At 39.8% G+C, this 15775-nt stretch overlaps 1 protein-coding gene across 11 annotated transcripts in view; it reads left to right on the forward strand.

Moving 5' to 3' along the window:
- The window catches only part of PARD3B (par-3 family cell polarity regulator beta), a 1071110-nt gene that overhangs the window by 744877 nt on the left and 310458 nt on the right, over nucleotides 1–15775 (forward strand). For all 11 annotated transcript variants that reach the window (XM_009444083.4, XM_009444085.4, XM_009444084.5 and 8 more), the window contains one exon: nucleotides 457–694. In XM_009444083.4, coding sequence (XP_009442358.4) covers nucleotides 457–694 — 238 coding nt within the window. The remainder of the gene's footprint in view (nucleotides 1–456; nucleotides 695–15775) is intronic.

The raw sequence follows: 15775 nt of genomic DNA on the forward strand, positions 1-15775 counted from the left end.
GGGTAGGAGCACTAAGTATGCATTTCTTGACATTCTCATTCGAGTCATTAGAGGCAGCATCAATCCAAGGACTCTGACTGCATTAATTGGGTAGAAGCAGTTGGGATATTTTGTACTCAAAACTCTCTCCTCACCCTGTTTGTTTCCCAGCATGCAGGCTTTCTGAGCTGATCAAGGTTAACAAGGCAGCTTTCAGAGAGATTAGTGCTTGAACACATATCAAGCCTTTCATACCACCAGCTAAGCAACCGGTTGTCCCCACTCCCAGCATCAAGTCTTGCTCGAAGTAACCAGATTTAGGCAGTCAGATCTTCAAAGGGCGCACATAACCACATAGAAGGGTAGAACTACAGAGTGCTGTTATTCATTCTTTTGCATTTTACGTGTTAGCGTTTCTCTGTATACTAACCGTGTGTGCCCCTGACCATGGGTATTGATTATTTTTTCTCTGTACAGACGGTCTGTCTGATAAGAGCTCTCACTCTGGCCAAGGAGCTCTGAATTGTGAGTCTGCCCCTCAGGGGAACTCGGAGCTAGAGGACATGGAAAATAAAGCCAGGAAAGTCAAAAAAACGAAAGAGAAGGAGAAGAAAAAGGAAAAGGGCAAATTGAAAGTCAAGGAGAAAAAGCGCAAAGAGGAGAATGAAGATCCAGAAAGGAAAATAAAGAAGAAGGGCTTCGGCGCCATGCTGAGGTATGGGCCTGCTTTGAAGGCAAAGTTGGTTCTCATTTTGTCTCTCCTGGTAAAATCACTCCTTTGTCTGTACTCAGAAAGAAGCGCACGCTTTTCCTCGTCTTCAGCCAAATGCATACGGCTCTCAACTCTGTGCTCATTCTCTTTCTGCAGAGGCAGAGGAGCTTTTTGGGGAAAGTTACAGTGATGACGGGACACTGTCTTAAGTTTGTTGTCAAAGAAAGGTCAACACTATGCCAGGCACGGTGGCTCATGCCTGTAATCTCAGTACTTTGGCAGGCTGGGAGGATTGCTTGAGCCCAAGAGTTCAAGACCAGCCTGGGCAAGGTAGGGAGACCCTATTCTTTTTTTCTTTTTTCTTTTCTTTTTTTCTTTTCTTTCTTTTTTTTTTTTTTTTTTGAGACAGTCGCGCTTTGTCGCCCAGGCTGGAGTGCAGTGGCGCAATCTCGGCTCACTGCAACCTCCGCCTCCTGGGTTCAAGCGATTCTCCTGCCTCAGCCTCCCTAGTAGCTGGGACTATAGGCATGCACCACAACGCCCAGCACATTTTTGTATTTTTAGTAGAGTGGAGTTTCACCATGTTGGCCAGGAGTCTTGAAGTGCTGACCTCAAGTGATCTGCCGACCTCAAGTGATCTGCCTTGTCTGCCTTGGCCTCCCGAAGTGCTGGGGTTACAGGGAGGAGACCCTATTTCTAAGAAAAAAAAATTAGCCAGGCACAGTGGTGCATGCCTGTAATCCCAAGTACTCAGGAGGCTGAGGCCAGAGCATGGCTTGAGCCCAGTAGTTCAAGGCTGCAGTGAGCTATGATTACACCATAAAAGAAAGGCCAATGCTTAGTAGAGGCATGGACAATGCCTGCAATCCTTTGTACCGAACTGTTATGAAAATAAATACTTTCTCTGACACCGCAGGGAAAGTGGGAAGTGGGGAAGCCCTATGTGTTACCTCTGGAATACCTCTTTTGAAGCAGGGGAGTCAGAGTAGATGAACCTCATCCCTCTGTGACTTTAGGTGTGCAGTGGCCAGGCCTCTGGGCACATCACTTGTCACCTCCAGAGGCACTGTGGTACAGGGGAGATGTCACTGGGTCTGGGCTCCGATGCCCAAGTCTGGATCTGTGACTCCCCACACATGAGCAATGGGGCTTCACACACATTGCTTAGCTTCCCTGAGCCTTACTTTCCTTACTTTTAAAATGAGGCCAGCATACTTGCTCTACTGACCCAGCACAGTTGTGGGATATGATTTCATATGCTATACATTCATTGACTAGACGGAGCTCAACATGGCACGGTCAGAAAACAGCTTTGTTTCTTCTCTCCCCTTCAAGTATACACTGTTGAGGCTGCCTCTTCCACACCCTGACATCTCAGCTTTCTGGCTGAGAGCTTTCTGGTCACTTTTGGGTAAAAAAAAGCAACTTGTTTGTCGGGGGCTAAAATATTCAATCCGACATAAATGAAAGCTTTCTTCCTTTCTGCCTGTTGGACCTGAACCACAAGGAGCATCCTATGGTATGGTGGGAGGCAGGATTCCACCTTCTCCTATTTCGCAGTCTTTGGAACCAGGAGACAAAGACAAGATTCAATAGGATAGGATTTTACTTAACTGGCATTATCTGGTATAATCTGGCCATCACGGAACCTTTGTGGCTACTTTTGTGGATTTTTTAGAGTGCTCCTTACTATACCAGTCACTAATGTAGGTTATTTTCCCACTGACCTATTTCCCTAATCCTCTGACCTCAGACATATACCCCTGAGTCTCCTTACCCCGGTTGGTAGACTTCTTGGACAGTGCCAGTTTGAGACAGCTCTAGCTTAACTTACAGCCACAGCATCTACCTGGCTTACTAGAGTTCCTGATCTCCCACCCTCCAAATGATGCAAGTACAGCTTGTTCCCACTGTACCACTCCTCCTCACCCCACCATAGAGATGTTCCAACCAGCCTTGCATCTTCAGACTTCTCCAGCACATCCCACACCAGCTCTGGGCCTCCTCACTCCAGAAGCACACGTCAGACTCTCCCAAGAATGCTGTCATGCATGGGGAAGGGAGGAGGCAGTCAATTTTTGCAAGTCATAAAATAAACAGGTAGGAAGTGGGGTGACAATCTCCTGTTATACAATTACCTCCAAATTCCCTGAGGGGTTTACATGTAGCCCCCTCACTTATTTTGTTGGGTGTTAGAGGCAGAAGTACCCCTTTCTATTACTGTCTTTACTCCTATAATTTCTTCTCAAATCAATTGATCACTATACTTCTGTGGGCTGAAGATGAATGATGGGAGACGACGGTTTAGGGGCCAGTTTGGCCACCTCTTATGAAACCCTTAGGAGATACCTCATTTAAGAATGCTGTGTGTATTTATTACCAATTGTTCTCATTTTGGGATCATCAGCTGAAATTTCCACATAGAAAGGAAAGTTCCATCATTCCATATATAAGTGACATTTAGGGAATACAAATAATCCTCATAGCAGTGAGCCTTCCCATTACATTTCCAGTGCTCATGAAATGCTAAGCAAGGTTCCTCATGCTCAAAATCTTGGGAGCGATGTTGCCCCTGGATGTGTTATGACAAGACTTGCTGCAGTCCTGCTATCACCCGGGGTGAGGTTACCCCAGCAGGCCTGATGTCATAATAGCTATCTGAATATTAAAAAACAAAATTTCGGCCAGGCATAGTGGCCCACGCCTGTAATCCCAGCACTTTGGGAGGCCAAGATGGGCGGATCACCTGAGGTCAGGAGTTCGAGACCAGCCTGACTAACATGGAGAAACCCCTTCTCTACTAAAAATACAAAATTAGCCAGGCGTGGTGGTGCATGCCTATAATCCCAGCTACTCGGGAGGCTGAGGCAGGAGAATCGCTTGAACCTGGGAGGCAGAGGTTGTGGTGAGCCAAGATCGCACCATTGTACTCCCGCCTGGGCAACAAGAGCAAAACTCCATCTCAAAAAAAAAAAATTCAGCTAGGCATAGTGGCTCAGGCATGTAACCCCAGCACTTTGAGAGGCTGAGGTGGGCAAATCACTTGAGCCCAGGAGTTATAAGACAAGCCTGAACAACATGGCAAAAACCCATTTCCATAAAAAAAGGAAAAAAACACAAATTAGCTGGGCATGGTGGCATGTGCCTATAGTCCCAGCTACTCAGGAGGCTGAAGTGGGAGGATTGACTTAGCCTGGAAGGTAGAGGATACGGTGAGCCATGATCCCTTCACTGGACTCCAGCCTGGGCAACAGAATAAGACCCTATCTCAAAAAATTAAAATTAAAAAGAACAAAATTTCAGCAAATTGAGTTCTAACAATTGAATTGGCTTTTATTAGTGATTCATAAATTGGTCCACATCCCATCTACAGAATAGAAGGGCATTTGAGTGAGATGAGCAGAAGGTGTGAGCTTCATAGGCAGAAAAAGACTGAAGAAAGCAGAAACAAGGAACAAAAAAAGGATTGCTCATTTCCAAATTGCATTCCTTATAGGGTTAAAGTAGAGGGATTTTATCATTCCAGTTCATGTCACTGGTCCTCCTTTGATTAGTTGCTGGGAATCTCCTATATTTTGGGAAACTGACCCATTTCTAAGTTCAGTTTGATTATGTGGCATGTAGCATGAGTGACTCCATTCTGGTTTGGTCTGGTCTGTTGTGGCCTAGTGCAGGAGCTCAAATAATGGCCTCCTATACATTTTATTGAATATGATCTATAGTCTAGTAAATGCCAGATTGGGACAGATGTCCCAGTAGACATTCGTCCTGATGGCCTCTGTAGACTCTGTCCTTCCAGTTGCCATTTTGAATTTTAAACTTGCCCATATTCTAGATAATTATTAGGATTGCCAGAATTTATGAACTGTGAGTTAACCATCTTGATGATAATGACAACATGTAATTGCAATATATTTAGATAAGAATTTTGTCTTTGAAGGGATGGAGTTGAGAGGTGAAAATTACAGGCTCTGCCTACAGACTTTCTGAGTTCAATCCTGGCTTCTCTAATTTTCACTTCTGTAACACTGAGCAAGTTCTTTAACTTCTGTTGTCTCAGTGTCTTCATCTGAAACATGAGAAGCATAATAGAATTATCATTTTTATGAGAATTATATTTTATTAGATGTAACATGGTTAGACCTGTGCCTGGCAAGCAATAAACATTCAATAAATGTTAATTATTGTAGTAAACATAATAATGACCCCTGAAGGTGTCTGCATCCCAACCCCCAGTACTTGTGTAAATATTTTGTCACATGACAAAGGAAAATTAAGGTTGCAGATGGAATTAAGGTTGTTGATCAGCTGACCTGAACATAAGGTGATTATCCTGCATTTTCCCCAATATACCCAATGTAATCACAAGGAGCCTTAAAAGTAAAAGAAGAAAAGGTGACTGTGTAAATGAGGTGCAGAGAAATGTAGTGCTGCTGGCTTTCAAGATGGAGGGAGGGGACCATGAGCCAAGGAATGCAGGCAGCCTCTAGAAGCTAGAAAGGGCAAGGAAATGGATTCTCTCTGGGGAGCACTAGAAAGGAATGCAGCCTAACAACTCCTTGAACCCCTTGGTTTTAGCCCTGTTGTGTTCTTTGAACCACTGTTTGTTGTAATTTCTCACAGCATCAAATCAAAAACTAATATAGTTATCATCATAATTACTTTTACTACTTTCGTGATATCATAGTAATGTATAAGGAAGAGTTTTTTCTTTAAGGTGTTAACGAAAAACACTATTAAAATATTTAACTAAAATAGTCTGTAAATATAAAAACTGTTAGAGCTTCACATATCCCATTTTCTAGAATATTACTAAATTAAACCTTAGCTTTATATTTTATTTCAGATGATTTGATTTGGCATGTTCATACTTCATTGCCCATAATACAGTGCTGGTTCTTCCCTTTTATTGTCCCATATATTCTGTATTTTCATATAGTAGAAATCACAGGTCCTGGATCCTTTAGACATTTAGCACCTCGGGCTTTGTTTCTTTCCACGATTTTAGCAAAGTTAAGATCTGAAAGGTGGTGTTTGATTTTATCTTCCGTGTAAAAATAGCAACTGTTTTCCATAGCCTTTTGCATCTGAGTTTGTGAGCATATTGGAGTTACTGCTACATGCACATTTTCAACAACAAAGAACACAAAGCTGTTACCATTAGCCAACAGATTTTGCTTTAATTCTCATCTGTTGCTCAGATGCTATTGACTTAGTTTCTTTCTTATTTAAAAAAAGATTGATCACTTTAAGGTTCTCTTGGAGTTAGATGTGTGTTTTAAATATGTATTATTTTTTCCATTATCTGCGTTTCTCAGATGCTCTCCTGAAGATAGGGTTTTGGGATGGGTCATGCAGTTATACCATGTAGAATGGTACCTGGCCAAGGGGGTGGATGAAGATTTAAATCCTGCCTCCCTTTCCTCACCAAGGCTGGCATCATGAAAATGTGAATGCCTTAATGGTGTTCTTGTTCTTGTTTGTGAAAAGCTAAGTGTTTGCACTTTTCTGATATTAGCTGGTCCATTTGTGTCAATAATATGTAGTAGCACAGTTTAACTTCTTAATTTAACATACTCTTGATCCTTTTGAAAAAATTACAGAGGATGTCTTTAATTAATATCTTTATACATGTTGTCTAATTCCAATATGCTTATACTTTGTTGATTTCAGAATTATCTCCTCGCATGATTCAAGTGTGATTCTTATATAGGCCATGAATTATTATTATTATTGTGGAAAAATATGCAGCTCAAGAGCCTACCAATTTTGTAGTTTCTCTGTATGCTCTGTGCTTAAATTTTTTCATTATGTGTTTGAGTTCCATACATATTGTGCTCTTTATGGCACTAACCTGCAGAAAGACCGTTCATAGCCCCTTTCAGCCAAAGGGTGAAGCTCCAGCTCCTTTAAAAGACAAGCCCATTGCTGTCAGTCCTAGGCCACCTTCCTGGGGCCTAGCAGATTTTTCTAGGAGCCAAAGAGAAATATCCTTTGACAAAGAAAATTTTACCTTGTCTAAAGTGGAAAACCCAGAGATTACTTTCTGATTTCTTACTTAATAACCTTGTCAATCCTTATGTTACTTAAACTAAATTCTGTCATAGATTTATGTTCAAATCCATTTTTTTTATATAATAGCTGCTGTTGTCTCTTTTTGATATTATAGGCCACTCACTTCAAAAACCTTTGAACTGTCAACTTATTTTGGACACTGAATGGAAAGGTTTGATATGGTTCAGATTCCCTTTTCTACAACTTTTATAAAATTTGATCCTAAGAGGAATTATGCCTTGCAAACTCCTTTTTACTAGACTAATGAAGAACCAAGTACAAACGCTGCCAATAGGAACTTCATCTTTGCTTTTAAAATGTGTTTGCCCGTATCATTTGATTAGTAACATTTATTGAAAGCCTTGTCTTTGCCAAGCACATTCATAATTATTTTTATGCTATATCTATTAATTTATTGTAATCAATAATTAAACTTATCAGTTAATTTATTAAAGCCCTGTTTTGTATCAGGCACTGTTCTAGGCACTTGACACACAGCAACCAAGTCCTGCTTTAACAGCACTTTTCCTGTCTTAATAAAGGAAGGAAGGATAAAAACTTTTGAGTTCATTGTGGTGAGATTAAAACAAAAACAAGCGGCCAGGCATGGTGGCTCTCGCCTGTAATCCCAGCACTTTGGGAGGCCGAGGCAGGCAGATCACGAGGTCAGGAGATTGAGACCATCCTGGCTAACACGGTGAAACCCCGTCTCTAGTAAAAAATACAAAAAATTAGCCGTGCGTGGTGGCGGGCGCCTGTAGTCCCAGCTACTCAGGAGGCTGAGGCAGGAGAATGGCGTGAACCTGGGAGGCGGAGCTTGCAGTGAGCTGAGATTGCACCACTGCACTCTAGCCTGGGTGAGAGCGAGACTCCGTCTCAAAAAAAAAAAAAAACCAAACAACAAAACAAAACCCCAAGACAAGCAAAATATTACATAAACATGTAAACTATTTGTAACAGTGTATTACCCAGGGAGTGAAGGGGATATTCACTAGATATTTCAGGGACAATCCAGTACCCCATCAGCTCGAGGGAATCAATGGTCAATTTACATGGTGTCAAGCAAGACATCCAGGCCATGGCTCTCAGGGAATTTACATTCCAGTGAAGGGAAGAGAATAAACAACTAATCCAAAATAATTGATACGATTCCAAATTGTAGTAGGTGCTATGAAAAAGGTAAAGCAGAAAGAATGGTGTCATCCCACCCTTGGTGATGGTCTAACAGCAGAATAGAGTGCACACTGCACACTGCCCAAGCTACACTGAATTTTCAGCAGATACGTTATCAGAATTTAGCACGCTATGCTACTAAAGCCAAATCACTTTATGCCTGCTTTTGTTTTCTTTTTTGCAACTTATAAATATGGGAAGGTTATTTTTAAACCAACTCCACATAGAGCTATAACAAAAAAGTAACCCAAACTGTGTCTGTTTTAGTACACAAAACCCTAGGATACCTGCAGTACACATTCTAAGACAGGTGGGCATTAATGTAAATGGTGAACTTGGTTTACAGGTGATTGGATCAACTCTGTTCCTCCTACCTCATCAGCTGGATATTCTTTATTGTTTCTTCTCAACTCAGATAATGCAAGCATACCTCAAAGATAGACTAGTTCGGTTACATAGTGGAGCATCAGACAAAGCTAAATCATGAACCCTTGAAGCAAAGGTATTTTTAACAATCTAGAGGCGTCAACTTTTTGTTCCTAAGCTTTGCAGATTTTAAGGCATATATGTTTACTTCATTTTATTCTAAAATATACTATCTATTTTATTTAAACTAGGGGAATTCTATATAAAGACATCCTGCTGTGAATTATTTTAAAAAGAACACTCCTACACACACATCACACCTACCACTACCACCACAAACAACACACCACCAAATTAGCCAAATTAACACTGAACCTAGTTAAAAATCTGTCCCTTAGAAGCTCTGTGGCCTTCACTACCACCAAATTGATGCTGAACCTAATTAAAAATCTATCCCTTACAAGCTCTGCAGCCTTCACGAGTCCCTTTGAGTTTCAGTCACCTCCTCATCAGCAAACTAAGTATAATAACACATCCTGTCCAGGTTGTTGTAAAATTCAAGTTAAACGGTTTAGGTAAGCAAAGCTGTCAGTATAGTGCCTAACTTGATAGACATTACTTCTTTATCTATCTATCTATCTATCTATCTATCTATCTATCTATCATCTATTTTTAATTGGAAAGTAAAAACTGTCTATATATGGTATGCAACATGATGTTTTAATATATATACACAATGTGGAAGGGCTAAAACAAGCTAACATATACATTACCTCACATACTTATTTCTTTCATGGTGAGAACACTTAAAATCTACTCTTTTTTTTTTTTTTTTTGAGACGGAGTCTCACTGTGTCACTCAGGCTGGAGTGCAGTGGCGCGATCTTGGCTCATTGCAAGCTCCGCCTCCTGGGTTCACGCCATTCTCCTACCTCAGCCTCCCAAGTAGCTGGGACTACAGGCGCCCACCACCAGGCCCAGCTAATTTTTTGTATTTTTTTTAATAGAGACGGGGTTTCACCGTGTTAGCCAGGATGGTCTCGATCTCCTGACCTCATGATCGCCTGCCTCAGCCTCCCAAAGTGCTAGGAAATCTACTCTTTTAGCAAGTTTCAAGTACAAGACATATTGTTTTTAACTGTAGTCACCATGGTGAATAATAGATTGCTTAAATTTATTCCTCCTGTCTAGCTGGAAGTTTGCATCCTTTGACCAACATTTCTTCAACCCCTCCATAGCCTAGCCTCTGGTGACCATCATTCTATTCTCTCTTTCCATGAGTTCGACCTTTATACACCTCACATATAAGTGAGGTCATACGGTATTTGTCTTTCTGTGTCTGGCTTATTTCACTTACATAATGTCCCCCAGGTTCATCCATGCTGCTGCAAATGACAAGATTTTCTACTTTTTAATGGCTGAAATAGTATTTCTTCCTTTCTTTCTTTCTTTCTTTTTTTTTTTTTTTCTTTTTTTGAGACAGAGTCTCACTCTGTCATCCAGGCTGGAGTGCAGTGGTGTGATCACAGCTCACTGCAATCTCCGCCTCCCGGGTTCAAGTGATTCTCCTGCCTCAGCCTCCTGAGTAGCTGGGGTTACAGGTGCCTGCCACCACACCCGGCTAATTTTTGTATCTTTAATAGAGACAGAGTTTCACCATGTTTGTCAGGCTGGTTTCAAATTCCTGACCTCGTGATCTGCCCACCTTGGCCTCCCAAAGTGCTGGGATTACAAGCTTGAGCCACCATGCCCAGCTGGCTGAATAGTATTTCGTTGTGTGTTTATACCACATTTCTTTATCCATTCATCTGCTGATGGGCACTTAAGTTGATTCCATGTCTTGGCTGTTGTGAATAGTGCTGCAATTAACATGAGAGTGCAGATATCTTCTCGACATAGCAATTTCATTTCCTTTAAATACCTAATGGTGATATTGCTGGAGTATATGGTAGATCTTTTTAAATTTTTGAGTAACGTCCACACTGTTTTCCATGATGGCTGTAATAATTTACATTCCCAGCGGCGTAGAAGGGCTCCCTTTTCTTCACATCCTTGCCGACACTTATCTTTCATGTTTTTGTTAATAACCATTTTAACAAGTTTGCGGTGATGTCTCATTGTGGTTTTAATTTGCATTTCCCTGATGATTCGTGATATCACTAAGCAGTTTTTCATATATTTCTTGGCTATTTGTATGTCTTCTTTTAAGGAATGATAGACATTACCTCTTGTCTTCCCCCTCTGGCTCCACTTCAGACAGCCAAGACCGTCAAATATTACCTTTGTCTCAAGCAAGATACGTTTGGAACCCACTAACTTTTTCTTTCAGATTTTAGATTACCTCTAACTGCTGTTTTGTAATGTAGTTGGGCATGATGACTATTCTCTAGCCTAGCATAATAAACTACATAAAGAAAAGAAATGACATAGCTAAAATCATTCAATCATTTATATTTTATAAGCTTTAGGTCACCCCTTTCTCAATGTAACCATGAACTGTTTTCAAAGGTTATTTAATCACTTGGTGAAAAGCAAAACCTTCTATTGCAGAATATAAATAGAAAGGGACTCAAAAGGATAAAACAGTTTTTTGTTTTGTTTTGCTTTTCTTTCTTTCTTTATGTATTTCAGCCCAGAGTGTGTAGGTGGGTTTGGACTTGGTATTCTTAATGCGTGGCTCATAGTTATTTCATCAGGCTGCTCTGAGGTTGTCCTGTAATACATTACCCATAAAGATACATTTTGACTTGGTTTTTAAATTAGGTTAGATAGAGACTGAATACTTAAGTCACCAGGGAACATGACATCTGTCATACATTTCTCCTCTTTACCTTGATCCCATAACAGCTGTTACAGGTCTCATGTACAATAAATGTAATGTGGCCGCAGCCTGTCATTACCTCTTTCCAGATAGTGATTGTAAAATGCCTGGGTATCCCTTCAACTTTATGGGTATGAAGGGTAACTGAGCTAATGTAGCCAGGCCAATGAAATTTTAACACTCATTTCCCCAAAGGCAAAAGGCCAACAACAGGCTAGAGTTAAGGTGCTTTGCTTCATGAAGTAGAGGCCGGTTTGAAACATGAAATTTCAGATGAAAAATGAAAGCCAAAGTGGGTCAGAGTTCTTAATTCAGCTTCAAGCTAGGTGGAGAAATACATTGACAACAGAGAGCCTTACAGATCAGGGAAAGACGGCTGCATACACTGAGACTGAGACAAATATATGACCATGGCAAAAAATAGAAATTTGCATGTCAAAGGCCACCACCCATGCAGCCATCCATTGTTCTCCATGGTTATCTACAATTACAGAGGAAAAGAAATCGATGCTAAACCATGTTGGAATTGAGTTAGGCTCAATTTTTATCTCTTTGGTAACTCTGTATTTTCTCTCTTCAGCCCATCTTAAATTATTTACTTTCTCTTTCACAATGTGAGCCATGAATATTTTGTTTCTTCATTTTGTTAATTTGCCAATTTTCCTTTGAGCTAAATACCCTAGCAGTTTTAATTTTTCATTTGGGTTGGAAAGAGCAATGACCCTTTTTTTCCATTATTACTATCACAGGCCTGGGCCCAGAATACTACTTTTTATGACCAGCAGTGTTGAGCCTATAATGGAATTGCAAAGTAGAGAGTATAATATACTGATATTGACTTGTGTTAAACCCAGTGGTGTGATCGCTGATAATATTTATATGTTTATGTGTACACATCCTTGCTTTTTTTGGCTTGCAACTAAGCACCAGAGAGAAGAACTAGAACCATAATATGGATAGATTGTGAACATGAGAATGTAAAAAAATGAGAGAGAGTGCTATGTGAATAGGGCAAGTGATATAAAATGATGGTGATAGATGCAAGTATGATAACTAAAAAGTTAAGTATAGATTAAATTTAGATCAAGCACATTTAGGATTGTTTGGTTGGCATTTATTTCTTAGCTAAAAGAGGACCCAGAGACAGATGGGCTACTCATCTGATGGGCTGAGTACAAAGACAGATGAGCTGCCGTGGCACCCAGCACACAGAGTTCACTTAATATCTGAGTTTAATAATATTTTCCAGCTGTCAAGCATATCTGCAAATGTTTGTTTATCCTTCTGTTTTTTGAGCACATGTTCATGGAGGGGCAAGGGCATGGATGGGGTTAACTGGTATGAAAATGTACAGGAACCTTGTTTTCAAAATCATTTAAAAATCTGATTGCTGCTTCCATGCCTTCCCCTCCTACCCTATGTAATCTTGATTGCTGTGCAACTCTGTTTACGGCTGTCCAAAGCGGTAAAATGATTTTGTCATACTTATCACAATAAAAAATGACCACATAGAGTGTCAACCAAAAGGCTTATTTATTTGATTCAAACTCTCTTCTAATATGCATGCACAGCTCCCATTAACGTTAATGTGAATTACAAAGAACACTGAAGAAGGATAGACCCCTTTATCTCATTACTTTTCTTGGATAATGAGGTTTAGATTTGTTAACAGATCAGAACAGAAGTCCAGTGGATAAAATATTGGCTTAACTTTTAAAGAAATGGATATGTTAAAAGGAACTTTCATAGGCACTAAGGTAGAAGATACACTTTAATAAATAAACTTCATTAGCATTTGAGGTTAAATATGCTTATTTAAGATACTGGATTAATAAAATGCAAAATATTTCCTAATGGACCTATTTGCATACTCATATTAAATAACTAATAAAATATATTAACGACAGTTTTATTCATATACATGTAAACATTCCTGAGTTCCTGGTGGGACTGTATTTGCCTAATTTACCTTGTTCCGTGTCCAGGTCAACGTCATGTCCTTGTGGGATGTTTACTTAATACTATTAGATAATGACATGTATAGATTTAATAATTTGCTTGGGGGGCAAATGGAATCTGTTCTTTGTTTAGTACCTTTTATCTGAGAACTTCAATGTAATTTACTAACATCCATCTTCAAGATGCATGAGAGATGAATGTGGCAAATAGCTTTGCTTTGCATATAATAAAGAATGAGACACTGAGAAGCGAAGCAGCCTCCCGAGAGCCTGTGAACTGATAGTGATACAAAAACCCCTTTTGACTTTTGCTCCTATGGTGTCAGCATCTAAAAATGCATGGACACCAACCATGCTTCAGTGTATACTTTCTTACACTCTGTAGCACCCATACTTATTTTTGCCATCCGTTGGATTTTCCTGACAAGGCAACATCAAACCAGCAATTTAATAACATGAGATGGTTCCTACTGAAGCAAGGAGACCTGAATCTTTGAAATAATAACTGTAACTGTTTTCCTCACAGAATAGAAAAGAGGTTTCCCAGAACAATTAAAAGCAGATAAGAGATACATACATTGAAAAATAGATAGGAGATATACAAATATTTCATTGCACATTGAGGACTATTATCTCAATCCTGCTAAATAATATCCACCAGGATTTTGGAGACAGTCCAATTTTGCTTCTCCAGCTATCTGCTGATCATTTCTGCACAGTGGCCCTGCCACAACCTCAGCTTCAACATTTCTAAAATCTAATTCAGAATCTACCCATCTAAGTCACCAGCTCATCCTGACTCTCCCAATTCTGTTTGAGGCACTGCCAGGAATCCCATGATGTCCGGGATGCCTCCCCCTTCCCATCTCCACCCTTCTGTCAGTCAACAATCTTGATATTCACAAAATACTGTCTCTTATATCTGGCCCTTCTTTTCCACTTCCACTGCCACCACTCTAATTCAATTTGTCATTGATAACTGGATTGTTGCAATAACTTACTAACTGATTTGCCTGCTTTATTCATTTCTTCATTCCCGTTCATTCTAGGCATAGCTACCAATCATTCATTTGTTCAGTTATTAGATATTTAATGAATGCTTTCCACACAAAAATGCAATGTAACATAGTAGCAAAGAGAGCAGCTCTGGAACTATTCTACTTAGGCTCAAATCCAGCTCTACTTCCTTCTAGCTGTTAGTCTTTCTGTCTCGTGCCCTTAATGAAATTGTAAATTCCTCTAAGCAGAGGGACTTCCTCTGCAATGTTTTTCTCTGTTTTGGCCCCTAATAATCTTTTGCTGAATGACTGACTGGTTTATATGGTGTGCTAATTGGAGTAGATTTATTTGGATATTAATGTGTTGTGCCCCTTTAGTCATTCTTGGTAATAGTATTGAAAATAATGAAAACAGTGGAAGTGGTTCAAAAGTAAGAAAGAGGGTGAGCTGCATTGGGAGTTAATTATTTTTTTTTACCCACTCTGTGCCTCAGTTTCCTCTCTTGTGAAACTGAAATAATAGCATCTACCTAATAGAGTGGCCGCGAGACTAAACGAGATAATAGATGATAAATGTCTGGCACATAGCAAGTTCTTAAAACATAATCCATTCATAGTATTCTGCCTTGGGAGCCGAGATGTTTCCCAGGTACCTAGTGGTTCTCAAAGTCTGTCTGTACCCTAGGATCATCTACAGAGCTTGTTATAGATTCCTGGGTTTCATTATCAGAGACTCTAATTCATTAGGTTTGATATGAGGCCTGGGAATCGCTGATGATTGTAATGCAGCCAGTCCCAGGGACCTCTAGAAAAATCATACTATTTAGTTTGGCATTCAATGCCCTCTATATTCTCGTCCCAGTTTGTTTGTTTGTTTACTTTAGCATTTCTCTCTCCAACTTTCCACTCTAACCAGATTATTCACTCTTACTCTATTCACTGTTACCCAAAACAACCTTTGTGAAGCCTTAAGATAATACCATCACTTAGAATGACCATCTTCCTCTGAGGCCTGCCAGGCTTCTGAAAGCCACCTCAAGCCCCATCTCCTTTATGAATTCTTTGATTTGCATTTCTCTCTTTCCCATCAAATTTTTTCTTACAGTGTGAGTTTTTCCATTGAGTACTTCCCATAGGCCTGCTTGGTTTTTAGTTTTGAGTTTATACATCTGTCTCGTGCCCTTAATGAAATTGTAAATCCCTCTAAGCAGAGGGACTTCCTCTGCAATGTTTTTCTCTGTTTTGGCCCCTAATAATCTTTTGCTGAATAACTGACTGGTTTATATGGTGTGCTAATTGGAGTAGATTTATTTGGATATTAATGTGTTGTGCCCCTTTAGTCATTCTTGGTAATAGTATTGAAAATAATGAAAACAGTGGAAGTGGTTCAAAAATAAGAAAGAGGGTGAGCTGCATTGGGAGTTAATTATTTTTTTTTAATTTCTGCTTGAAGAAAAGGTTGAAGGATGAGTTAACTGGCAATAGTAACCAGCTGTTCTCCATTTCCACCGAGGACAGTGCTAGAGAAAATGGGCCAAAATCACTAACGGGAAAAAATGAGGTTAGATATAAAAAAGAAGACAGTTCTTAAGCACTGGAATGAGGTTTCTGAACAGGTTGTAGAATTGACCTCCCTGAAGTACTTTAAAAATAGGAAGGATAAATATCCATCTAAAATGATATGAAAAAGATTTGCCAATCAGCTCATTATTTC

The sequence above is a fragment of the Pan troglodytes genome, chromosome 13 (assembly GCF_028858775.2).
Source record: "Pan troglodytes isolate AG18354 chromosome 13, NHGRI_mPanTro3-v2.0_pri, whole genome shotgun sequence".
Classification (NCBI taxonomy): domain Eukaryota; kingdom Metazoa; phylum Chordata; class Mammalia; order Primates; family Hominidae; genus Pan; species Pan troglodytes.